Source organism: Triticum aestivum, chromosome 2D (assembly GCF_018294505.1).
Source record: "Triticum aestivum cultivar Chinese Spring chromosome 2D, IWGSC CS RefSeq v2.1, whole genome shotgun sequence".
In the NCBI taxonomy this organism is placed as follows: domain Eukaryota; kingdom Viridiplantae; phylum Streptophyta; class Magnoliopsida; order Poales; family Poaceae; genus Triticum; species Triticum aestivum.
Genome location: NC_057799.1, coordinates 613285364 through 613310964, shown reverse-complemented (window position 1 = coordinate 613310964; position 25601 = coordinate 613285364). Strand labels below are relative to the sequence as shown.

The 25601-nt window shown below is 45.4% G+C and overlaps 2 protein-coding genes across 2 annotated transcripts; both read left to right on the top strand.

Moving 5' to 3' along the window:
• The first annotated feature begins 5369 nt into the window (after positions 1 to 5369).
• LOC123050405 (cytochrome P450 81Q32-like) lies at positions 5370 to 7446 on the top strand. The gene is made up of 2 exons (XM_044473208.1): positions 5370 to 6449; positions 6545 to 7446. Exons 1-2 carry the CDS (start codon positions 5526 to 5528, stop codon positions 7160 to 7162), a joined length of 1542 nt encoding a protein of 513 aa, XP_044329143.1. The 5' UTR covers positions 5370 to 5525; the 3' UTR covers positions 7163 to 7446.
• A 9073-nt stretch (positions 7447 to 16519) lies between these two features.
• Positions 16520 to 17831, top strand: LOC123050404 (uncharacterized). The gene is made up of 4 exons (XM_044473207.1): positions 16520 to 16703; positions 16800 to 16951; positions 17421 to 17452; positions 17579 to 17831. Exons 1-4 carry the CDS (start codon positions 16578 to 16580, stop codon positions 17590 to 17592), a joined length of 324 nt encoding a protein of 107 aa, XP_044329142.1. The 5' UTR covers positions 16520 to 16577; the 3' UTR covers positions 17593 to 17831.
• Positions 17832 to 25601: the final 7770 nt, after the last annotated feature.

Genomic DNA, 25601 nt, shown 5'->3' with positions numbered 1-25601 from the left:
GTAGGATTATGCTATGCGATGCTACTTGGAGGACTTCAATCTACTCTCTTCTACATGCTGCAACACGGAGGCTGCCAGAAGCGTAGTCTTCGACAAGACTAGCTATCCCCCTCTTATTCTGGCATTCTGCAGTTCAGTCCACCGATATTGCCTCTTTACACATATACCCATGCATATGTAGTGTAGATCCTTGCTTGCGAGTACTTTGGATGAGTACTCATGGTTGCTTTGCTCCCTCTTTTCCCCCTTTTTCCTCTTCTTCCCGGATGCCGCAACCAGACGTTGGAGCCCAGGATCCAGACGCCACCGTCGACGACGACTCCTACTACACTAGAGGTGCCTACTACTACGTGCAGGCCGCTGACGACGACCAGGAGTAGTTTAGGAGGATCCCAGGCAGGATGTCTGCACCTCTTTCGATCTGTATCCCAGTTTGTGCTAGCCTTCTTAAGGCAAACTTGTTTAACTTACGTCTGTACTCAGATATTGTTGCTTCCGCTGACTCGTCTATGATCGAGCACTTGTATTCGAGCCCTCGAGGCCCCTGGCTTGTATTATGATGCTTGTATGACTTATTTTATTTTTAGAGTTATGTTGTGATATCTTCCCGTGAGTCCCTGATCTTGATCGTACACGTTTGCGTGTATGATTAATGTATGATTGAATCGGGGGCGTCACAGTTTTGCCCAAGCGGCACAATTGTTAACATTATGACTCCCAACACAGATAAAGCATTTCTTCGGCTCCACACAATTCCCCACATAGTGACCAAGCCAACTACAATTGAAACAGATCATATCTTTGTATTTTGGGTCAAGGACTTGTACCGCTGGAGGGGGAGGGGGTGGTGGTGGGGCTGTAGTCATCGGAGGGGCAGCTTGGGGTTGATTCCCTTGATTTGCCGGTTTGTGCACCCCTGCCGCCCTGGTTTCCCGGTGTTGCCCGAGGACGAAGCAGCAGCTTTTCCATCCTGCGGGTTGGGCTTCTTCCCCGGTGGTGGCCGGTGATTTCTTTGCGCCATCTGGCCGCGATTCTCCATCCCACTCTTAACTGCCTCTAAGAACGATCTAGGAAATCCTGACCCCTCGGTAGATACTTTGAAAGTAGTTGGAACAGGATCAAAAGGACCCACAGTCGAGATTGGGAAGCAGTCCTGGACCGTGAATTTCTTTGATAAGAACAGATCCTTCCTAACCCAAAACAATTTAGGAATGGCGTATTTAGGGTTTGGGGGCACCTGCCTATGTTTATGTAGGCGGCGACAGTGGGTCGGGGAGGGGATAACCCATAGCTGGCCAAAGAAATCCGCCACCTCCTCCCCATCCCCGCTCACCAAAGCAGAAGACGTCTTTTGAAAACCCGTTTTCTTCCTAACCACACATCCTTTGATCAACGGGGATGGGGTAGGGGTCGGCCCCATAGCTGCAGCCAGCTGGTTTGAACCCAGGCCAGCCTTTCTCGCAGAAGTGAGTTCATCGGAGGTAGCATGGTTTGCCGGAACCGGAGTTTCACAGGAAACTCTCAATGATCCAGGGGTGGATGGGGAAACACAAGAGCTAATCGAAGCGACAACCCTTCCAATCGCATCAGGAAAACTCTCCCTAGCAAATTTGTCACCCAAATCAACGTGAAAATCCCCACCCAAACGAGGTTCAGATCGAACTTTTTGTAAATCCACACATGAACGAGCTTTGGATCGAATGATTTGTACCTTGTCAGGAAGATGAGGTTTCTCCCCGCGGTCACCCGGCCATGGCGGAGGTTCAAGGTTGCATCCAACCTTGTTCCTCCTGCGCCTTGCTTGCAGGTCGGGGTCACCCTGCAAGGCCCGCGCACCGGGGTGCTGGTGCTTTAGGGGGCCCTCGGAAGGGCGGTCCCCGGCGGCAGGTATTCCGGCGGGATGTTGGTGATCTGCACCACCGGTGGGGGACGTATGTTGAGCCCTCGTCTTGAAGCGCACCCACCGCGCCGCCTGCCTTGGTTCTGTCGACTCCGCCTCCTGGATGGCCCAGAAGATGAACTCGTAGTCCATCCCTCCGTCGTCGCCCGCAAAGCGAGCACGCTCTTCGAATGTCGCGAATCGAAGGATCTCTAGGAGGATGTCGGGCCACCTGGAGCGGTTTGGGAATCTCTCCCTCACCACCCGCGGCATCTCCGCTTGCGCCTCCGGTGACGACGCGTCGATCTCCGGGAGCACCGGCACCGGCGGCTGGAACGACGCAGCCACCTGATGAACGGGGCGCATCCTCCGCGCCCTCGTCCCGCGTCCCCCCCCCCTACCATCTCGCGCACCGGATTTGGCGGTGGGAAGTTGCAGAGGGCTGCGGCTCGATCTAAGATGTGGAGGTGCGGGATGGGAACTGGGGACAGGTAGGCTCGCGGTGCCATTAATGGCGGCATCGGCGCCATTAATGTTGGTAGGTGAGGTTTCGCCTGCCCCGTCCATCCTCCACGCACAATCCTGCCTCTGACGTCTGATCTTAATAAGTGTTTACTAAATATAAAATTATTATTTTTAATACAGTCACATTCATATAAGTAGATAATATTAAAACATTGTCGAGTATCACATCTAGCAACTCGCCAACTCCCAAAAAGAGCAGATCATACATAGGCGAATAGGAGGCACCCACGACTTCCCTTTGTGCCGCCGGCGCCACCGCTGGTTCCCTCTCCCTCTGACAGCCGCTCCGGCGACGGGAGGGAGGGAGAACCTCGGATCTATGCTTCGGGTGGGTTCTCCGTAGGGTTAGGGTTGAGGGAGACGTTGCCGAGGCCAGTGACGTCGCGTCTGAATAAGTTTCCCCAGCTTCCATTCACGGTCAGGCGGACGGGGCTCTTACCTTCGTCTAGGAGCCAGCGGGGTGGGGGATCCCCGGATCTCGTCAAGGTCGCGGGCTATAGTGTTTGGAAGTCGAGGCAGAAAAAGGGAAGCAGCATGGTGGCGATTATGTCGTGGTTGAAAATGATGACTTGCTTGGGTCTGGTTGCAGAGGGGTCTTCTCTTTATGGACGATGAGACGGAGCTATGGAGATCTTCGTGTTTTCCTGGTTGCTTTAGGGCGCTCTTTGTTATTCTGATTCTTTGTGCGTGTGTTAGAGTGTAATTGTGCGGGTCAAGGACTTTATATTATTTTGTGAGTTAAATACAAGTATACATTTTAAAATAAATACGAGAATATTATACCCCCGCAAAAGAAAATACTACAAAATACGGAGTAATTTATGTGAGGACAATCCTCTATTGCATCGGTGAGGACAAACACCTGGCACGCGGCTACACGAACGAAGATGTGTCTCCATCCAACTACTACTGTATTTGTTTACCAGAACGATTTAAGATTTTTCTTTTCATCAACTCACAGATTATTAGACAAAAGAAAAAACAAATTCCTGATCCACCACGCTGATTAGGGTTATATATAGCCTCCACACAAAATCTAGCCGTTATACACTGATTAGGGTTTGTGGCAGTGGCTATGTCAAATGAACTCGGTGGTGCCGGATAGGTCAAATCGGTGGGGCCGAGTTTGACTTTAGGTTTAGGACATATATGGATATGAGAAAGTGGTTGAGGGCTTTGGAGCATATCACTGAGCACTTTGAGCAAGCAAGCCATTAAGCAACACCTCATCCCCTTTTAATAGTATTGGCTTTCCTATGGACTCAATGTGAACTTGGATCACTAAAATGAAAATCTAGAGTCTTGAGCTTTTGCCAATGATTGTCCTTAGCATCTGGAAGGGGTTCCACATCCTCTTATCCATGCCACTCCAATGTTGAATTTATCTGAAATATATTAGATGAAAATATTAGTCCAACAAGAGACATGTTGACATTAATTATCAAAATCACCCAGGAAGCACTTGTGCTTTCAACCCGGGCCTCAATGTTGAGGTCACGGATGGCGGCGGCGCAGGGCTCGGGGCCGGCGAACGGGTTGTACGAGCGAGTCGTGGATGAACCGGGCGAAGACATGGCGGTGCGCGGGTAGGGCTAGGGGCAGCAGCGGCGGTGGAACGGGACGGCTGCGGGTCGGGCGCGGCACCGGGTCGGGTTAGGGTTTGTGGGGGCGGGAGAGGCAGCGGCGGCGGGTGATGTGGCGGCTGTGGGGGCACGCTGCGGGAGGGAGGCAGCAGCGAGGGGGCGGCGCAACGGGCGACGACGGCGCATGCGAGAGGTGCACGGCGGCGGCGGACGGCGCGGCAGGGAGGCGGAAGCGGGCGGCACGGGCGGCGGCGGCGCGGCTGGAGAGGGGGGAGGGGCACGACGGCGGCAAGTGCGGCGGTGGTGGGGAGAGGCGGCGGCGGCTCGTGCGGGGAGGGCGCGGCTGCGGCGGCGCAAGCCCTAGGGGAGTAACGACCAAGATGATACCATGTAGACGGGAAAGTTTGCATTACAATAGACGTTGTATTGATGTGATGCTGATGCACGTATATATAATTACAGGGTAGACCTCTACTTTAACTATACAAGACTAGAAGATGGACCACATCTCCAATATACATGCAACATAAAATACATACTCAACACAGGGAAGAACCTTGCTCTCCTAGGGAAGAGCCAGGGCTGGAAGGGTTCCTACTCTCCTAGGGGAGAGCCGCGGCTGTTTATTTATTAAGGCAGAATACCTTGCCGTGAGGTACAAGAGAAGGATTAGGAATCCTGTTTGTTTACAAGAAGGAATAAAGATAGATACGGAAGAAAGATAGCTGAGATTACGTAGAGTATACTACTCCCTCCATTATGTCTATAGGTTTTTACAAAAGTCAAACATTACAAACTTTGACTATATTTATAGAGAAAAATAGGCACATCTAGAATACCAAGTGCACATCATTGGATACATAATGAGTTATATTTTCAGATTGTACATGTTTGATATTGTAGATGTGGACAATTTTCTCTATACACTTGGTCAAAGTTTACAAAGTTTGACTTTCAGAAAAATCTATAGGCACTACATTATGGAATGGAGGGAGTAGTTAAACTCTAACATATATAACAATGGCGCACCAGTACATCTTGCTTAATCTTTTCTCTATAGAAGTAATAACAGATGTTTGCTTGGGCCAACCAACCTAGGCTAGCTAGCAAGCCTTCGGTCCTCCGACGGAGGTTAACGCTAGCAATTCGATCCAATCCTTTGTTTTTGACCTTATCATCAGTCAATCCAATCAGACATTTTTCTCCAAGAAAAAAAGGAAGATGAATCCAAGAAGCAACGCCAACAGCGAGATTCTACGGCATCTCCGAAGAAACGAAATCTACAACGCATTACACCCGAGAAAGAGACCTTGCCTATGAAAGCGAAACAGAGGCTGGTTGGTCCACTGGCGCGGCCTGCGACGGTTCCTTGCCGTCGAGCTCTTCTCGGCTTCCCGCGTGGACCTCCCATTCCCGCAGCCATGGGATCCTCCTCATTCTATATCTATACCACTAGCTGTCTCTGACAGTCTGACTGCCATAGCACTGCACTACTACGTGGGAGAGGTGTCTCGGATCTTTCCTCGCCGACACGAGCCATGGACGCCGCCACAGAGGGAACGGCCAGCGGCGGCGTCTTCGTACTCCTACTCCTCCTCGTCGCCGGTGTCGTCGCCGTCTTTTTGCGGCTGAGGCTACGGTGGGGGGACGGGAGCAGCGGCGCGCCGAGCCCGCCGTCGCTCCCGCTGCTCGGCCACCTGCACCTGCTCAAGAAGACGCTGCACCGCTCGCTAGCCGCGCTCGCAGGGGCGGCGCCGCTTCTGTCGCTGCGGCTGGGCGCGCGAAGGGCGCTGGTCGTGTCCACGCACGCGGCGGCCGAGGAGTGCTTCACGGCGCACGACGCGGCGCTGGCAGGCCGGCCGCGGATGCTCGCCGGGGAGATCCTCGGCTACGGGCGCACCACCATCGTGTGGGCCTCCCACGGGGCACACTGGCGCGGCCTGCGACGGTTCCTTGCCGTCGAGCTCTTCTCAGCTTCCCGCGTCGCCGCTCTCGCCGCCGACCGCCGCGCCGAGGTCGCGTCCCTCGTCGAGAACCTGCTCCACGACGTCGACGCCAGCGCCGGGGGTGGGGGTGGGACTGTCACGCTCCGGCCCCGGCTCTTTGAGCTGGTGCTTAACGTGATGCTGCGCGCGCTCACCGCGCGCCGGCATGCCGGCGACGTGGGCAGGATCCAGGAGATCATCGAGGAGACGTTTGCGGTGACCGGCGCTCCCAGCTTCGGGGACTTCTTCCCGGCGCTTCGCTGGGTCGACCGTCTCCGCGGCGTCGAGGCGGCGCTTGCAAGCCTGCAGGCAAGGCGTGACGCGTTCGTCACTGGCCTCATCGATGACCAACGGCGGATGCGCAACGCAGGCGGACGAGACGACGTGGACAAGAAGGGCGTAATCGACGTGCTCTTGGAGCACCAAGAAACCGATCCCGAGTATTACAGCGACACCGTCGTCAAAGGCATTGTCTTGGTGAGTAGCTAGCATATTTTTCAAACTGCGTGGGTGACATTTTGGCGATCCGTGACAGCAACATGGTTGCCATGTCCATGCTGACTGTCATTCAGGTACTGCTCACTGCCGGCACCGACACATCGGCGCTGACCACCGAGTGGGCGATGGCGCTGCTAATGACGCACCCGGCGGCGATGGCGAAGGCGAGGGCCGAGATAGATGCCATTGTCGGCATGGATCGATTGGTTGACGAGTCGGACCTAGCCAATCTACCTTATCTACAGTGTGTTGTCAAGGAGACGCTTCGGCTCTGCCCCGTCGGCCCGATCATCCCGGCGCACGAGGCCATGGAGGACTGCACTGTGGGTGGCTTCCATGTCCCGCGCGGTACGATGATCCTCGTGAACGCTTGGGCGATACACCGGGACGCCAATGTCTGGGACGCGCCGGAGGAGTTCAGGCCGGAGCGGTTCTTGGGCAGGGACACGGTCACCACGCCCATGCTGCCGTTCGGGCTTGGCCGGAGGCGATGCCCTGGGGAGGGCCTGGCGATGCGCCTTGTTGGCTTGACTCTTGCAACGCTCGTGCAGTGCTTTGAGTGGGATGTTGGTCAAGGCGACGCCATTGACATGGCTGAAGGTGGGGGGTTGTCAATGCCGATGGCGACGCCGTTGGCGGCAGTCTGCCGGCCCCGGGAGTTTGTCAAGAGTGTGCTCTCTGCTTCCGCTTGATGGACTGCGAACGGGTCTCTGAAGGAAAAGAAAAGAAAACTTGGATTAAAATTGTTTAGCAGTGGCGCACTGGTGCCAGGGATCGTCGAGATCCCTTAACTAAACAAGTCTCCTACTCATGCTCGATAGAAAGGTTCGTGGCCAGCCGTGCGATTTCTGTTGTTCAGTTTTTCTTTAGTCTGTTTTATAAGAAGACTTTTTCAGTACCTTATTTTCTTTATGACTTGTGGGTCTGCTTTATGACTCCATATTGTTCAATGATGGGATAACCAGAAAAAAAAGTAAAAAAGTCAAGAAAAGCCCAAACAAAAGACAAAAATACAAAGGTGAACATGGTTCCACGCACATCCACATCTTTCCCTAATAATAAAGCGCGGATTGACTTTGTCGGGTTCACCGTCACAATACGCTTTTTTCTGTGAATTTACACTTTCAGTTTTTTTCAACACGTTCATATTTTTTCCAAAATCCAAGTGGTACTATAATAATCTATTTATAGATCACTTCATGTTTCGTCCGTCTGCTATTTTACTAGGTACGCTAATTTTTGTCTATATATATCGTCGCTCGTCACCAAGCCAGCCCGAGCGAACGAACCAGGCCATGTGCGCCCAGCACACCCGGCCCACTCTCGCGGCCCCGAGAGGGAAATTTACTAAACAAGGTTTTTACTGTCTAAAAAAAGGTTTTTACTGTAATAATAGTCCCACCTCGCTCCTTTGCGACCAAAAACATCAACTTTTATACGTTGGCGGCCTCGCTGCATCAGAAGTCAACAAGCAACAAGCGAAGGACGGGAACAGGACAAATGAATATTTCCGCAAGTGGAAACAGGACGCAAAGGTGTTGGAATATTAGGCAAGTTCATGATTAATTCCAGTAAATAATTCATGATTAGAAGAGATACTAGCATGCAATAATCTAGCAAACTAGAAGAACAGCAAGACATGCATAACAGCAGCAAACACGTAACAATAGAAATAAAACGAATTTGAGCAGTCGCAACATAAAAATAAAACGGCAAAAGGAAGCTGCGCTCCTGCAAGGAGACGGACCGGATTTCGGCGGACCATTCCCTTTCTTTTCTCACACACCACTTAGAGTGGTGGAGAGAACCCACTATATAAAGAGGTCCAACTCTTCTTCAACTTCCAAGGTGGGACTAAACTTAGCACCACCACTTGCCATTTTATACATGGGCTTTGAGATTTCAGAAATTGCTATGGGCCTAGCCCATTAATTCTAACAATCCCCCACCAGATCTCAAATACCCATTTAGAGATTTGCCTTCTCTCATCACTTGTTTAATATACCAGTGTTTCAGCAGAGACTGTTAAGTTGAACTTCTGCCTAGAACTTTAAGCTACATCCATTCACAACTTGACAATGGACTATGCCTTGAATTGCTAGTTTTGTGTGAACAGGTTTCACTCAAAGTCTTAACCAGTACCTGACCGCCAGTAGGCTACCCTGCGGTTTGGAGCTTATACGTCATACTCCCTGGTCTCTTCGTGAGCTTACTAGAGATCACCCAAATCTCATAGACTGCGACGTTTACAGTCAGAACTCATATAGGTGTGTTCTTTCAAGACTGCTCTGTAGGACAGCATCTTTGCTAATTATAGCCAATAGAACCACATTAAGGCATGTTGCCAACCTGCCTTACAGATCTGAGCCTTACAGCTCTGAGAGTTTTGCATCTTCACTTGGAGACGATCATAAGTTATTACTCTCCTCAGTTAACCAATAGCTTGTTCTTCCCAGATCCTAATTCACGGGATCTCCGATCACAAAGATTGGGTTACTACTATGGTGTAACATCTATGGGTCTCATACCCATCTCCCTCGATGCAATATCTATCACATTTCGTGATAGTCCCTTTGTAAAGGGATCTGCCAGGTTTTTGTCTGTTTGTATATACGTAACAGTTATTACTCCGGAGTTTCTCAACTTCCTGACAGACTTCAAACGTCTTTTCACGTGTCTTGATGACTTTGCATTATCTTTAGAATTGTTCACTTTAGCGATAACCGTTTGGTTATCACAATTCATAAGAATAGCCGGTACAGGTTTTTCAACAACCGGCAAGTCCATCAAGAGCTCACGCAGCCATTCTGCCTCAACAGTAGCTGTGTCCAAAGCAGTTAATTCTGCTTCCATAGTTGACCTCGTCAATATGGTTTGCTTGCAAGACCTCCATGACACTGCGCCACCACCATGAGTAAATACATACCCACTTGTTGCGTAAAGTACATCAACATCGGAGATCCAATTTGAATCACTATATCCTTCTAGCACAGCAGGATGCCCTGAATAAGTAATTCCGTAACTCATAGTACCTCTCAGATAGCACAAGACCCTTTCTAGTGCATGCCAATGATCATCACCCGGGTTGGACATGAACCTACTCAGTTTGCTCACAGCAAAAGAGATATCTGGTCTTGTAGCGCTAGCTAAGTACATGAGTGAACCGACAATTTGAGAGTATTTTAATTGATCTCTCGTTTCTTTCTTGTTCTTTCTGAGTGTCACGCTGGGATCATAAGGTGTTGGAGAAGGCTTGCTATCCATAAAACCGAATCGGTTCAAGACCTTCTCAACATAGTGAGATTGCGTTAATGTAATCCCACTCTCATCCTTAATAAGTTTGATGTTTAGAATTACATCGGCTTCTCCCAGATCTTTCATGTCAAAACTTTTCGATAGAAAAGACTTGACCTCATTAATTGCATTAATGTTTGTACCAAAGATCAGTATGTCGTCCACATACAAACATAATATGACACTATTGCCCCCACCATGGCGATAGTAAACACACCTATCAGCCTCGTTAATGACAAATCCTGCAGAAGTTAGAGTTCTTTCAAACTTCTCATGCCATTGCTTAGGTGCCTGTTTCAGACCATACAAAGATTTTAACAACTTGCACACCTTTCTCTCTTCACCCTTTACCACAAACCCGTCAGGCTGATCCATATAGATCTCCTCTTCCAACTCTCCATTGAGAAAAGCTGTCTTTACATCCATTTGATGAATGATAAGACCATAAGAGGCAGCCAAGGAAAGTAACACTCGAATGGTGGTCATTCTAGCAACGGGTGAATAGGTGTCAAAATAATCTTCGCCTTCTTTCTGAGTGTAGCCCTTGGCCACTAGCCACGCCTTGTACTTATCAATAGTACCATCAGGCTTCAGCTTCTTTTTGAACACCCACTTACAGCCCACAGGTTTACAACCATATGGTCTATCAGTTAGTTCCCAAGTTCCATTACAAAGAATTGAGTCCATCTCATTATGAACAGCTTCTTTCCAATCATCTACATCCGGAGATGCATATGCTTCTGCAATCGTCTTGGGTGTGTCGTCCACAAGGTATACAATGAAATCATCACCAAAGGATTTTGCAATCCTTTGTCTCTTGTTCCTTCTAGGAACTTCATTGTTATCCTTCTCAAGGACTTCCTCATGTGATTGTTCGAAATATTCATCAGTTGTACTAGATTCAGGAATTATCTCAGAAGAAAATCTAGCAATGCTATGCATATCTTTCATAGGAAATATGTTCTCAAAAAATGTTGCATCACGAGATTCCATTATAGTATCAACATGCATATCAGGTACTTCAGATTTTACCACTAAAAACCTATAAGCAATGCTCCGTTGAGCATACCCTAGAAAGACACAATCCACTGTCTTTGGTCCAAGTTTGCGTTTCTTAGGAATAGGAATATTGACCTTTGCCAAACATCCCCAAGTGCGCAAATAAGAAAGTGATGGTTTTCTCCCAACCCACTCCTCATAAGGGGTTTTCTCTTTATTATTGTTGGGAACTCTATTCAGGACATGACATGAAGTCAATAGAGCCTCCCCCCACCATGCCTTAGATAAACCAGCAGTGTCTAACATGGCATTCACCAAGTCAGTCAATGTGCGGTTTTTCCTCTCGGCCACTCCATTTGATTGAGGTGAATAGGGAGGCGTCCTCTCATGAATAATACCATGTTCCTCACAAAATTCATCAAAAACTTTTGGAAAATACTCTCCACCACGATCGGACCTAAGACGCTTGATCTTTCTCTCTAGTTGATTTTCAACTTCAGCTTTATAGATTTTAAAGTAGTCTAATGCTTCATCTTTAGTTTGCAACAAATAAACATAGCAAAATCTAGTCGCATCATCAATCAAAGTCATGAAATATCTCTTTCCACCTTTTGTCAACACACCATTCATCTCACAAAGATCAGAATGTATGAGTTCTAGAGGTGCCAAGTTTCTCTCCTCGGCAGCCTTATGAGGCTTTCGAGGTTGCTTAGATTGCACACAACTATGGCACTTAGAACCTTTGGCAACTGTGAAGTTCGGAATTAAACTCATGCTGGATAGCCGAGACATTAAACCAAAATTAATATGACATAAACGAGAGTGCCAAATACTTGCATCATCATTAACACTAGCACAAATTTGGTTTATTGACTTATTGCAAAAATCTGAAAGAGAAAAGCGGAACAAGCCTCCGCACTCATAGCCTTTTCCTATAAATTGTCCAAATCTTGACACGATTACTTTATTGGACTCTAAAACTACCTTAAATCCATCTCGACATAGAAGGGAGTCGCTAACTAGATTCTTGTTCATAGTAGGGACATGCTGCACGTTCCTTAGTTGCACGATCTTTCCCGAAGTAAACTTCAGATCCACTGTGCCAATGCCACGAACAGAAGCATGTGACCCATTCCCCATTAGGACGGAAGAATCCCTTGCGACCTGATAAGAAGTAAACAGGGAGATGTCAGCACACACATGAACGTTAGCACCCGAATCAATCCACCACGAAGATGATTGAAATACTGAAAGCACAATAGGTAAATTACCATACCCATCAGTATTGCTAGCGGTCACCATGTTGACAGTCTTGGAGCTTGTTTTCCCTCTGCGGTCTGCACGTTCAGGGCATTCCTTGGAAAAGTGTCCAGGCTTCCCACAGGCGTAGCACTCTAGCTCAGCCTTGTTGAACTTCTTCTTCTTGAAAGTAGTAGTCTTGGTAGGCTTGTTGAAAACAGGTTTGTTCTTCCCTTTGTTCTTGTTCTGTGGGTACCTCTGCACCATGTTAGCAGTAGGCTGAACCTCACCTCCTTTTTCAGTGGTATCTTTAGCCCGAGCTTTTTCTTCAACATCAAGAGATGCAATCAGATTTTCAACTGATATCTCCTGTCTCTTATGCTTCAGAGTTGTGGCGAAATTCCTCCATGAAGGAGGCAACTTTGCAATCATGCACCCAGCCACGAATTTGTCGGGTAGAACACATTTAAGGAGTTCAAGTTCCTTCACAATGCACTGTATCTCATGAGCTTGTTCAACCACAGAACGGTTATTCACCATCTTGTAGTCATGAAAACTCTCCATGATGTACAGTTCACTGCCTGCATCTGTTGCATCGAATTTTGCATTCAGTGCATCCCACAGAATTTTTCCGTCGTTTATGTGCATGTACACATCACACAGACGGTCAGCAAGAACACTCAGAATGCATCCCACAAACATAGTATTGGCTTCCTGGAATTTTCTCCGATCTTCGTCGGTTATTCCCTCTGGAGCACCAACACTAGCGTGGAAAACTTTCAGAGCAGTAAGCCAGAGCGTGGTCTTCACCTGCCACCTCTTAAAGTGCACACCGGTAAACTTATCCGGCCTCAGTGCATCAGCAAATCCAGCCATAGTTAACTCAGGAAATTGCCTACAATTAGGTTTTTGGATTGTTGGAATATTAGGCAAGTTCATGATTAATTCCAGTAAATAATTCATGACTAGAAGAGATACTAGCATGCAATAATCTAGCAAACTAGAAGAACAGCAAGACATGCATAACAGCAGCAAACACGTAACAATAGCTGTAGAAACAGACATGAACAGAGGATGTTGGACGTACTGATCGTTAGCTATTATGGGTGCGACAGTGTTGATGACGATGTTGGCGACGATCTGCTGCTGACGGCGATGAATACGATGATGAGTAGCACCGCCCGACTTGGACGGAAGACGACCCGTGATGACGAATTTGAGCAGTCGCGCACAGCGCTTCCCAAAAACCTAATTCGTCCTCTCCCGGTGCAGGATCGCAAAGACGAACGGTTCCGGAGACCTGCTCTCCCACGCGCCGATGCACGCCGGCGTTTGGGATGGAGTAGACTACGATGGCGGCGCAAGTTGTGAGATGAGGCAAAACCCTAGGTGTTTTTCGGTGTGTCTCTGGCAGCAGCCGGTAGCTGTATATATATTAGGACCAAAGGCGGTATTGTGTCGCGACCACAATCCCAAACCGACTCGGTTTCTAATTCGTATACTTACCGGACAAGAAATCAAAAACTTGTCTGCCAAGACATAAAAATAAAACGGCAAAAGGAAGCTGCGCTCCTGCAAGGAGACGGACCGGATTTCGGCGGACCATTCACGCGCATGTACGCCTCGCCACGGCCAGGCGAGGCGAGCGAGCGCGCGTGTGGTTTTCCCTTTCTCTTCTCACACACCACTTAGAGTGGTGGAGAGAACCCACTATATAAAGAGGTCCAACTCTTCTTCAACTTCCAAGATGGGACTAAACTTAGCACCACCACTTGCCATTTTATACATGGGCTTTGAGATTTCAGAAATTGCTATGGGCCTAGCCCATTAATTCTAACAAAAGGCATATAAACTTCTCTAATAATAGAAGGTTGTGAAAAAATCGGATTGGATTAGCGCAATGGGCAGCGTCGACGATGTACGATTGACTCAGATGGCAAAAACTAAGAATAGAATAATCGGCAGGACAACCCTTGAAAACAGCCTGCTATCTTCGGTGAAGAAACAAAGCAGTGGTGCAAATCGTAGCATCCGCCGACACCGCCGTTCCAGCCGGCGAGCACGCGAGAGCCGCCTACCGCGTGAGAAATCGGATGCTTTCCGGCAAGCAAAATTTCACTCAAGAAGGAGTCATGCACACGATTGCCGGGTTTGGCTGTACATTTTCTTTTAAATAGGATTTACATCTGTTTTTTTTTTTGTACTCATACTAACTACACAGGTTATGACACACAAGGCGGAAACATATTTGTCTAGACGCCCAAATGAAGTAAATACATAAATTATCTCGAGGAGCTGTTGACCCAGATTTATACGAGTTCATAATAAATCATCAACATTAAAACATAGGCATTTACATGTCATGGCTACATAGTCTTTAGTTGTTCTCAAAAAAGTTATTTTTCTGGATCAGGAAGAAGATGCCATGCTTGATGTCCCTTAAGACCGTCATGTTGAACGTGGTACGGAGGAACCTGACAACCAGCTTAAACATCATTTTAACCCAAACATTGATACTATGGAGAAATGAGAACAATTAGGATGCATATACGATGCTTTTATTGTCTGATGTCAGTGCAATAGTTAACCTGCCGGTGTGGTGTGTTTTATTACTAGGTACCGATAGACTGAAATACAAAGTTGTACTAAAGTCGTCGGACAATAAACATGGTGTATACGACAATGCTCTTACTTTAATATCATTTTTTTCACTTTCTAAATTACTTCAAAGAAAAGCATGATTCTGATACTATGTCCAGCGTAATTAAATTTATTTATACGTAGCTACCTATGCTCTATTTATGATGCAAAAATTATATCAGTTTTTAATCAACAACAGATTCATACAGTATACGAAACTCACATGTAGGCAAGCAATTTGGATGGCAATCTCGAGTCACGGAAGCTAAGAAACAAAGAAGGGAAAAAGATAGAGAGCAGTATGCACAGGCCAATGAAGAACTAAAAAAGCGTCATGAAGCGTATCAACTAAAAAAATAAAGATCCGCCTCAGTTGCAAAGAAAAATACATAAATGGCAGGAAGAAATATGCAAATATGGAGCCACCACAGAAGGTAAAAAGGTGTGACTGAAAAAGGCAGAAATACACAAATATGCAACCAGAACAAAAGAAAACTTACCTGCAAATTTTTTCAAAGAAAAGCTGGAATAGAGCAAATTACAACTAACTGTGGGCGCAACACACTAAGCAAAGAGTCAGTTGCGATGGATAATCTTGCATATATCGCGTCAAGACACAAGTTAGTACATTGGTTCATACAACAAGGTCTTCACAGTAGCGCACACACACAACATGCCTGGACGCAGGGCGAAGTATGCGACATTTTTATTGTGTGATATCAGTAACTCAACACAAGTGTTGTGTGTATGATATTTTTATTATCAGTATAATAGTAAGGGTAGACATGTGGGGCGGGGGTGACTCGCATGGTTGTAGTAACAGAAATTAAACGTGTTATTATATTCACTAGTATGCTTACCTTCATTTGCAAAAGCATGGGCCATAAATCCATCGTAATGTGTTAATGGAATGTAGTAATGCATAAATCTAGCTATCCACGATTAGGAAAATTCACATGTAGTAATGAGTTAATGGAATGTAGTAACAGAGTGAAGGGAACATAGTAATGTTCTGATGTCTATTACCATCATGAGTCGTGTGGCTGTAGTAATGAAAGTTAAATTTTTTACTATATTCACTAGTGTTTTTACCTTCATTTGCTAAAGCATGGGAGAAAAATCCAACGTAACGAGTTAATGGAATGTAGTAATGGACCATATTCATTGCGCCTCTCCGCATAATTTCTGCATAATGTAGCTGTGCACGATTAGGAAAATTTGCATGTAGCAATGAGTTAATGGAATGTAGTAACAGACTGAAGTGAACATAGTAATGTAGTGATGTCTATTATCATCAGTGTTCTCTTTTACGAGGTTGCTTCACTTTTTACTAACATGCACTATGCATGGTAATGCTACTTTCAATATATGATAAACCAATTACTAGATGATCTTTCATTTACGATTAGAGGATCTAGTAGTGGTGTGTGTGCAGCCTTTCAATTCCATTACCGTATATGCTACTCCTAATACTTTTACTGTTTAGTGGCAGGAGGTGTGGGTCTTAGTAAGACGCGTGGAATCCGTAAAGCATTTATCTCGTTACCATATACACTGTTTTTTTACTGTGATTAATTAGCAAACAGAGATGCCGCGCAGGGGTGAGGCGCAAGGGAGGGTAACAAAAATTAGACCCGTTACGATATTTGCACTTGCTTTTACCCTCATTTTCTCTAGTATGGCGGATGTGTGGCTGCCCAGCCCAAGCGGCTCACCGACCGGCGCGTAGGATTAGATGTTTTGCGCGCACGCTTAGTTTAGCGCGACCGTGTGTGTATATATATATATACGTACTCCTGCACCCATTTAGCTTTTACTTAAAAATAATAAGTGAAAAAAGATCCATCTAAAACAAACAGAGGTTATTGGTCCTATTTTTTAGGCGTTTTTATATGCGATGCGCTTATCCATCTCTCCTCCCGTTTCATTGGCGTTATGCGGCGGCGCGCGACGGCGGCGCCGGCTCGCACGCCTGGAGCTTGGAGGTCTACATCGGCCTCCAAGAGAAGGAGCTCGCTCCGCAGCAGCTTCCATTGGCAGCGCCTCATCTTCTCACCGGCCAACAACGGCCTGACCGACCAGGTTTGTTTCGGGCCGGCGCCTGACTCTCATGTTTGAAACCAGATCGACAAGGCACTCAACTCTCGTCTTCTTTGTAGGTGGCTGGAATCCGGTGATCGTTGCCTTCCGCGTCGCCAACAACCGAGTGCCATCCATGAGAACAATGGAACCCAGTTCTTACTGGTGGGCGTAAAAAGTCTACTCCAAGTTCTCCAACCGCAAGCAACTTTGGAGTCCACCAATCACTGGTTAGATCTAGTTGCTCTTCTTCTTCTAAATCTTTCTTTGAGTCAACAGTGCGTAGACCATCATAGATCTGGTACGAATTGGTTGCATGCAGTATTTTCTGCATTTTTTTCTTCTAATAATGGAGTAGTCAATGTATTAGCGAGACCAAATAATGGCTATATTCATCTCAAGTTTAGTCAGGATATGAGACCCATTCATCATCCCGTTAATGCAAATTCTAGTAAATCAAGTGAGTATGTTCGTCAGTATATTGAGCATATTGTCCAGTTCACTGTTTAACTGTCACGGCCATTGCCCAAACTGATTGTAGAACTAGATGAGAAGCACCTTCTCTCACCCAATCTACCTAATTAATTATTTATCCTTAAACACCTTAACAAAGTCCGTAGATCAGATTACTTACAGTTCCTGGTGTAAACAGTTTTTTAAGCTCTTTTTTTTTTCTGTTTCTTTTCTCTTATTACCCAGTTCAGTACACCCGCAAAAAAAAAAGTACCCAGGTCAGTATTATTTTCTATATATAGCTAGATATTAGGTATGTACACTTGTACAATGTTTCTTGAATCCAGTCTACCTTATGTTGCTAATTGTTTTCCATTGAATATCCATGTATGTAAAACTTGTAGATTTGTTTGACTGAGGAGCACCTCCAGAAGTACATGTGGTGTTATCTGAAGCTTGCTGGAACATATACCTCTTTTTTCTTCTGCAGTTTGTTTTTTAGCATTAAACCTTTTTCAAGATGTAACTAAAGTATCTGCATAGTCCAGTTTGCTTTAAGCAGTGTACATGTTTCTATCAAGATGCAAATTTCTGTACATGATGTACAAATGTATCAAGTATCTTGTTAACCATGGTGCCACTTGATAGATCTCTGAAGAAGCAGTGACTTTTGTTTACATGTATATAACACACAGAGCGAACAGTACTGTGATACCGTTTGTTCAGTTCAAAAAATATTTATAGTTCTTTTTGAAGTATATCAGAGAAATTCCATTGTGTATTCTGCTTGCTTGCAAAAATTACATAGCATATATACTACTAATCGACGATCCTCTGTTTGCTAAGTAAATATACACTCTTAGCAAAAAAGAGAGTAAATTTACACTACTTTGTTACAAACTAGTATGCATACTCAGACGATCTTAAAAACTGACCAGACCTTTATTGTCCATCAAATTGTAGTATACTCATTTGTTTTGAAAGTAGCATATACCCATTAGATTAACATACATGGATAAAGTTGCCAAGCAGTATATACTTCTTTCAGTTTTTGGCGATGAAGTACTAGTGTACAAGGTCCTTCCGAAGGACAAAAAATCTTAGTATATGCCTATTATGGAACCAAGCAGTATATACTCTATCCCCGCCCAAAAAAGCAGTATATACTGATATAAAAGGCAGTACACACTCATTTGTATAAAAGTAATATATGCTCAATAAAACCAGTACATACCTCTTTTGATTACAAGCAATTAATACCAACTCATTCTAAATGAAAGAAGCCCCAGTATATGCATATTATGAAACCAAGCAGTATATATTGTACATGCAAAAGAAAAATAGTATATACTCAATCAAAAAGGACCGTACACACTCGTTTGGATAAAAGGAGTCAATTCATAAAACAGTATATATCCCTTTCTTCATGTGGCGACATGAATATATGGTTCTATTTTTTGGTTGAACGGTGCATGCACATGGATGGATTAGGCATCTGGTATTGAATCCCTTAATTTTAGGATCAACCAGACGCATGCATGTGTGTGGTCTTGCATGCATTGGCTGTTTGTTTCCTGCAATTGGGTATATCCAAACTGAATCATCGGTTAAGAGGTGGGAGTATGTACTCTTGGGTATATAGGACAAATTTTATCTATCACCGGCGATAGTTACCACCACTTGAGTTTTGTATGTTGTATGTAGTATCTATGAAATTGAACAGTATGTATGTGTAGTATGTAGTATATAAGAATGTTTAGGTAGTATATATACTATTTTTTGGTAGTATGTATCGTATTTTGAGCATGCTCCTTTTTACGTACAAATATATACGTACTTTACAAATATAATAAAAACCATGGGCCAACTTGTAATTTTTTCATGTAACTCACTTTGGAGTATCTTATATATAGTATATGAACATACTTAAAATGATAAAGTAGAATATATACTACCACATGGTAGTATATGAGACATGTGGGGTAACTACCCCCAGGTGGTAGGATGGATTTTTCCTATATATATATATATATATATATATATATATATATATATATATATATATATATATATATATATATATAGCTTATTGTGTATCCATGTATCCCTGTGATCTCAGCCATTAACACTAAATCATGCGCCTCCCGTGCAGCAACAGGAACATTTACAATTAGCCGCCCGCTTTTGGACCTAACAACCATTTATTTTACAGCAAACCCCCCAAAAGTCTGTCCTCCACGATCCTCAACCGAGGTCCCCAAGTCGTTTCGTGCTGCCCCAAATCCTCTGATCCTCTGCTGCCAAATCCCGCACGCCGTCGCTCCAAAACCTAAATCCCAACCCAAGCCCTCGTGCGATAGCAACCTTGGGCTGGACGGCTCCCATGAAGTCCGTTTGCGACGGCAACCAAGAAGGGACGACAACGGCGACCAGCGACAACAACGGAGATCCGGCGGCCGTCTCAACGACGAAGCCATGGCGAATTGATGGTTCCGTGACGGTGACGACTCGTCTCAAATGCGGCGCCAACACCCCCTGGATAGCCTCCTACAACCACGACAGTCCCGATGTTGTAGCATGACGTCTGTAGGAAGCTGTTTCTTGACTGTAGCAGATGTATTAGTGCGATGCTTAATGGCATGTCATGCTTAATTGCTTTGCTTATAGCCTGTAGCCTGTAGAGATGTAGGCATGCCGAAGATGTACTAGTGCAGTGCTTGTATCCTATATGAAGTCAGTTTGCTTATATCCTAAAGCTGTAGGCTGGAGTAACAAATTGTACTAGTGCAATTCTTGCTCACATAGTCATATTAGTGAAATTCCTGTCAGTTTGCTTGGCATTTGATGATTTGAAGAAAAAAGCCTTCGCTGCTACTGTGAAAAAATTCGGTGACTAGTTCAGTTATGCATTGAAAAAAATAGGTGACTTCATGTGGTCAAAACATGTAGTGATCAGCAGCCTTTTTTGACTTAAAGGAAGTGGTCTGCAACATCATTGTCCGGTTTTGAGATCAATGCCATAAGCAAAAAGTCAGTTTGAAAGGTTCCCATGAAGTGACTAGATCCATTATGTGTTGAAACTTTCTGAGTTATCGTGGTTGAAGCAAATACTGTTCAGTAAAGCTTCTGAACTACAAGAAGTGGCTTGTGATGTGTTTGTTCAGTTTTGAGATCAAACATATAAGCGACGCGACACTATGAAAAGTTTATTGAACATTTGCCCTAGGTCTTGGTTGATCAAATATATTGACAAAATTGCATTGTTTGTCCTTGTACGATGCTAGTCTGAGGAAAAATATTGGTGCAACAGCAAGCATGGTCAACATTTGAAATCCTGAACTTCAGCTTCATATTTAACCATCTAACAGATATGAAGGGGCAATAAAATTGCATGTACTGCCACTATACAGCCTCTCAAGTTACATAGAAACCAGAAATGTCATCATGCTTCCATACTTGGTAGAAAAAGATTAAGTGGATACATATGTTCAATATTCTGTAACAATTTGACAAGCATCATAACTTGTCAGAAATCAACTAAACTTTAATTGGATATAACACAAATTCTGATCCATTATATGACTTCAGTATATCAAATTGCAAATAATATAACATAGATTAAATCATTATTTTCTTGGACAATTTTTCATATCAGGAAGCACCATTTGGTTGCACATCTTCCGCAATCAAGCTCCTTTTCCCTTGAATAGTTTTGCTTGGACAATTGCGACTATCATGAAACACCATTTGATTGCATGTCTTGCACAAGCGTGCAACCTTTAACTTCGCTTCTTTGTCCTTCCTTTTCCTATCACCCTCCTTGATCTCCTTTCCACTCTTTATTCTTTTGCATCTCCCCACGGTACGAACATCAATTGGTGGATGTATATGAACTTCTGTAGGAATATTACAACCAATAAAAGCCTCATATTCCTCTTGCCTAGTGTTATGTGTGGCTGCAGGGACCATTTGGTCTAAAGGCGCCTCAATGCTCAACACACTTGATGTTAAGAAGTCCATGCCTTCATTTGAGTGCTTTGCCTTTTGAATCAGCTCTTCCATCTTATCACGTACAGTCGAAATCTTCTTTCTCGTGGCTGCATCTAGTGAATCTGTGGGCTTTTCTTCTAGTAGGTTCCCCTGTTCATCATAAACATTCTCCCTGAAAAGGAAAAAAGATATTGTTAGTCCTATGGTTTTGAAATTACAATAAGAAATTGATTGACGTGCATTTTTTACCTCTTGCACCGTTTCTGCCATCTTTTCATAATGTAATAGTTGGGAAGCTCGTTTTGGTTCTCAATCCTCAACACTTGGATAATATGTCGACATGGAATACCGATTGACTCAAATAACTTGCACGGACAATTTGCTATCATGGTTGTAGTGTCATAGGAGACCTCCCTAACCTTATCAGATCGACCTCTCAGGGTCACCATTTTTAACCCCACACCTTGTGCAATACCCTGAACACAACAATGATCTCTAGCAGCAATAACTTGTAGCTGAAATTTCTCGAATACCTCATATGTGAATACCTCACTACCTTGTTTCTCCATTGTCCATGGCGTAAATAGTTGTGGGGTGGTATGCATGCTTCTATTGTCTGCCATTAATTCTTCCTCACGTTGGCATTCTAAAGCTGTGTCGAACCTAAGCCAGAACTCAACAAAAGCAAGCCTACGATGAATGAAACGGTTGAAAAAAGAATTTGCACTTTCTGACCTTGAAGTGGTTCAGAGCAAGCCCGCAAGAGATATATCCATAAAGTAGGCTGGTATCCATGTATCTCTAATGGTAAACCTCTTAGCTAACCACTCGTTATCCTCCAACCCAAAATCTGTAATGATGGAATTCCATTGTGATTCAAACTCACTTGCAGTTTCTGAACCCCAAACACATGAGTTCAACCTCGGCCAAAATTCAGAATCTTCTCTAATCAAAGGTCCAACTTTTTCAGGCACCTTTTCCATTATATGCCACATGCATAACCTATGCATAGTGGCTGGAAGAACTTTGTCAATACCATTCTTGATGCTAGCAGCTTCATCAGTTATGATGAGTCTAGGTGCTACCCCTCCCATTGCTTTTAGGAAGGTCTGAAATAACCAAATGTATGACTCATCCTTCTCATTTGATAAGAATCCAACACCAAAAAGGACACTTTGTAAGTGATGATTAACCCCTGTAAATGGTGTAAATATCATGTTGTACTGATTAGTGGTGTATGTAGAATCGAAGGATATCACATCACCAAAGTGACTATAGTTCTTCCTACTTGTGGCATCCGCCCAGAACATACGCACCAGGTTCCACATATATATATAATAAAGCACGGGTCGAGTTTGTCAGGTTCACCATCATGGCGCTTTTGCATAAAAGCCCCTGTAGTTTTTATTAGTCAACCCGCACTCCTTTTTTTAGAGCAACAGGAGGGGCAAAGCCCTCCCGGTTCCACATATATATATATATATGAAACCAAAGGTTCACAAAAGAGAAAACACAAGTTCTGCTATGCACTACACGAAGCAGAGAAAAGGAAAGACCAACTGGTCACTACGCAGCAGCTAAAATATCCCAATTTTTGCTCAAAAAGCACGACCAAAAGGGGAAACTGGCAACTGTCCCTATTACAGAGCACTGTCTCAGTTTACTAATCAGAACTCCGAATTGACTGGAGACTTAGGCGGCAGAGATCATCTTCTCCGGCTCTGCTGTCTTGAACCTGGCCTTCTTCAAAGGGGAAGGTTCAGGGGACGGCGGCAGCAGCAGTAGCTCCAGCGGGGTTTTCGGGCTGAGCACGGACAGCTTCTTGCTCCCAGCAGGTGGAGGGCTCCTCGGTGCATCAGCTTCACCCAAGGAGAGCATGTCAAGCACTCTTGCAGGGTCCAGGTGTGTCACCCCATCGATAGCTGGAAGGGGTTCTTGAGCTTCTCCGAGACCGACTGGACGAATGCCTCGACCTGGGGGAGGTAATCCTTTTTGAACAGGATCATCCATTTCTTGATCATCGAGAGGATACGTCTCCAAACCTGTTTAATAGCAGACCAGATAGCATTTTTAAACACATGTGCATTTCTAGTTTTCCAGATGCCCCACAATATACAAGCACAGATGGAATTCAAAGCACATTGTTTCTTGCTAGCTGGCCAAAATCTTGCTACAGATAAGTAGTCTTGCCCTACAGGAATTTTAAACAAAGCAGACACATCCTTCCAGATGTTTTTAGCTACCGCACAACCAAAAAAGAGGTGGTCAATGCTTTCGTTGTCAGTGCAAAACTCACAGATCAAAGGTTTTCCCATGTTTCTCTTATCTAAATTATCCCTGGTCATTAATTTGTTGTGTGCTAGGAGCCAGAGAAAGATTTGCACTCTGGGTGGGGAGACAATAGACCAGACAGAAGGAATATAAATGGGCTGAACCCCCCTGAAGTTAATGATGTTGTACAAGGAGGTAGTAGTGTACACCCCCTTAGAGTCATATTGCCAAATGAGTGCATCATCATCCCCATTGTAAGAGACACTATGAAGGATCTGCTCAATGCACATCCAGGAATCTAGCGTTTTATCAGTAAAGGTCCTTCTAAAGGTCAGCTTAATGGTGTTACCATCCCATACATCAGAGAGGGTAACACATTGCTGATCACAAATAGTGTAAAGTGGCCAAAATTGGACAGAAAGGGGGGAAGTGCCAAACCAGGTATCTTCCCAGAAGTTAATTTTCTTCCCATCACCTACCTGCCATCTATATCCAAATTTCAGGGCTTTACAGGCCCAGAGCACTCCTTGCCAGAATTTGGATGGGTTAGGAGTTTTACTGGCAAAGATATTTGGGGAGTTCTTGATATACTTCTTGTCAACTATGTTTCTCCAGATCTTACCTTCTCTATAATATACCTTTTAACCCAGTTCCCCAGGAGGCACAGGTTTACATCCCTGAGGTTGGGCACCCCCAAACCCCCATGCTCTTTTTTCATACACACTAGATGCCAGTTGGCCAGATGTAGTTTCCTATTCCCTTCAAAATCATTCCACAGGCAATGAGCTAACTGAGTGTTAATCAAGTCAAGTGCCCATTTAGGGAATTTGAAGAAGGAGAGAAGGTATACAGGAATACTAGAAAGGCAGGCTTTAATAAGGGTAAGCCTAGCAGCATAAGACAGGAGTTTCCCTCTCCAGCCAGCCATCCTTTTAAGGATTTTGTCTATAATAGGCTGGATGTCTTCTCTTCTCAACTTATCATAGTGGAGAGGGACTCCTAAGTATTTTATAGGTAGTTTCCCTATAACACAGCTAAAGATGTCAGCAAAACTTGCAGATCTGTCTGCATCCATCCCTAAGGTAATGAGCTCACTCTTACTATAATTAATCCTCATGCCTGACACTTGTTGAAAGCATTGAAGGATAGTTTTCATGTTACTGGCCTTATCTAGGTTGTCTTCTAAGAAGAGGATGGTGTCATCTGCATATTGGAGGCAGATGACCCCACCAGGGAGAAATTCAGGGCAGAGCCCACTGATCAGGTCTCTCTGAGCAGCTTTGTATAGCATTCTGGTAAGGACATCTACTACAAGGTTAAAAAGTAATGGGGAGACAGGGTCCCCTTGTCTAAGCCCTTTGCCAGTGACAAAGAAGTTGCCTTCTACTCCATTAATTTTGACTCCTACAGAGCCCCCATGAGTAAGCTGTTTGATCCAATGGATCCATTTGGGACAGAAGTTTCTCCTGGAGAGGACCTCAAGCAGGAAGTCTAAGTCTACCTTGTCAAAAGCCTTCTCATAGTCTAATTTAAGCACAATTGCAGGAGTTTTAGAGCTATGCACAGAATGCAAAACACTCCTTTTTTTAAGTGGCTATAATCCAAAAAACGATTCGTTCTTATAAAGAACACGCTGCATTTTAAAGTATTCAGCTCGCAATCCTTTTTGCTGCGCTCGGGCGTCGCATCAGACAGCGGCAGCGAGACAGGAGGCACGCACGGAGATGGAGGAGAAAATGGAGAGTCGTCCGGGGGCGAGGAGTTCGCCGGCGTCGACGCCACGGACCATGGCGGCGCAATCTTGCAGGGGGCAGCAAGAAGACGAGCAGAGGGGAGCATCGGAGATGGGGGATGCCGGCGACGGGGCAACCGAGAATGCATCGGCGAGGGCAACCGACAGCGGCGGCGCGAACTGAAAGGAGGCGGCCATGGCTTCCTTCAGCGCTGCAGCAGGGAAGAACAGAGAGAGGGTGAGTGGGAAGAACAGAGAGAGGGTAAGAGTGGGACGATGGGGCGCAGAGGGAGGAGGGGAACGTGCACGAGATGAGGGTGCCAGCGGTGGAGGACCTCGCCGGCGGCAGCGGCCGGCCAGTGCAGGGGGTCGGCCGCGCGCTGCTTCTGTCCTGGCGGCGCTAGGTGAGGTCGAGGGGATCGAAGGAGGGAGGC

What these genes read in the sequence shown, in the direction of transcription:
- LOC123050404 (XM_044473207.1), top strand. Translation starts at nt 16,578, where the DNA reads ATGCGGCGGCGCGCGACGGCGGCGCCGGCTCGCACGCCTGGAGCTTGG. An exon ending in GCCTCATCTTCTCACCGGCC is followed by an intron (nt 16,704 to 16,799) that starts AACAACGGCCTG and finishes CGTCTTCTTTGT; the next exon opens with AGGTGGCTGGAATCCGGTGA. An exon ending in TTGGAGTCCACCAATCACTG is followed by an intron (nt 16,952 to 17,420) that starts GTTAGATCTAGT and finishes CTTATTACCCAG; the next exon opens with TTCAGTACACCCGCAAAAAA.
- LOC123050405 (XM_044473208.1), top strand. Translation starts at nt 5,526, where the DNA reads ATGGACGCCGCCACAGAGGGAACGGCCAGCGGCGGCGTCTTCGTACTC. An exon ending in TCGTCAAAGGCATTGTCTTG is followed by an intron (nt 6,450 to 6,544) that starts GTGAGTAGCTAG and finishes ACTGTCATTCAG; the next exon opens with GTACTGCTCACTGCCGGCAC.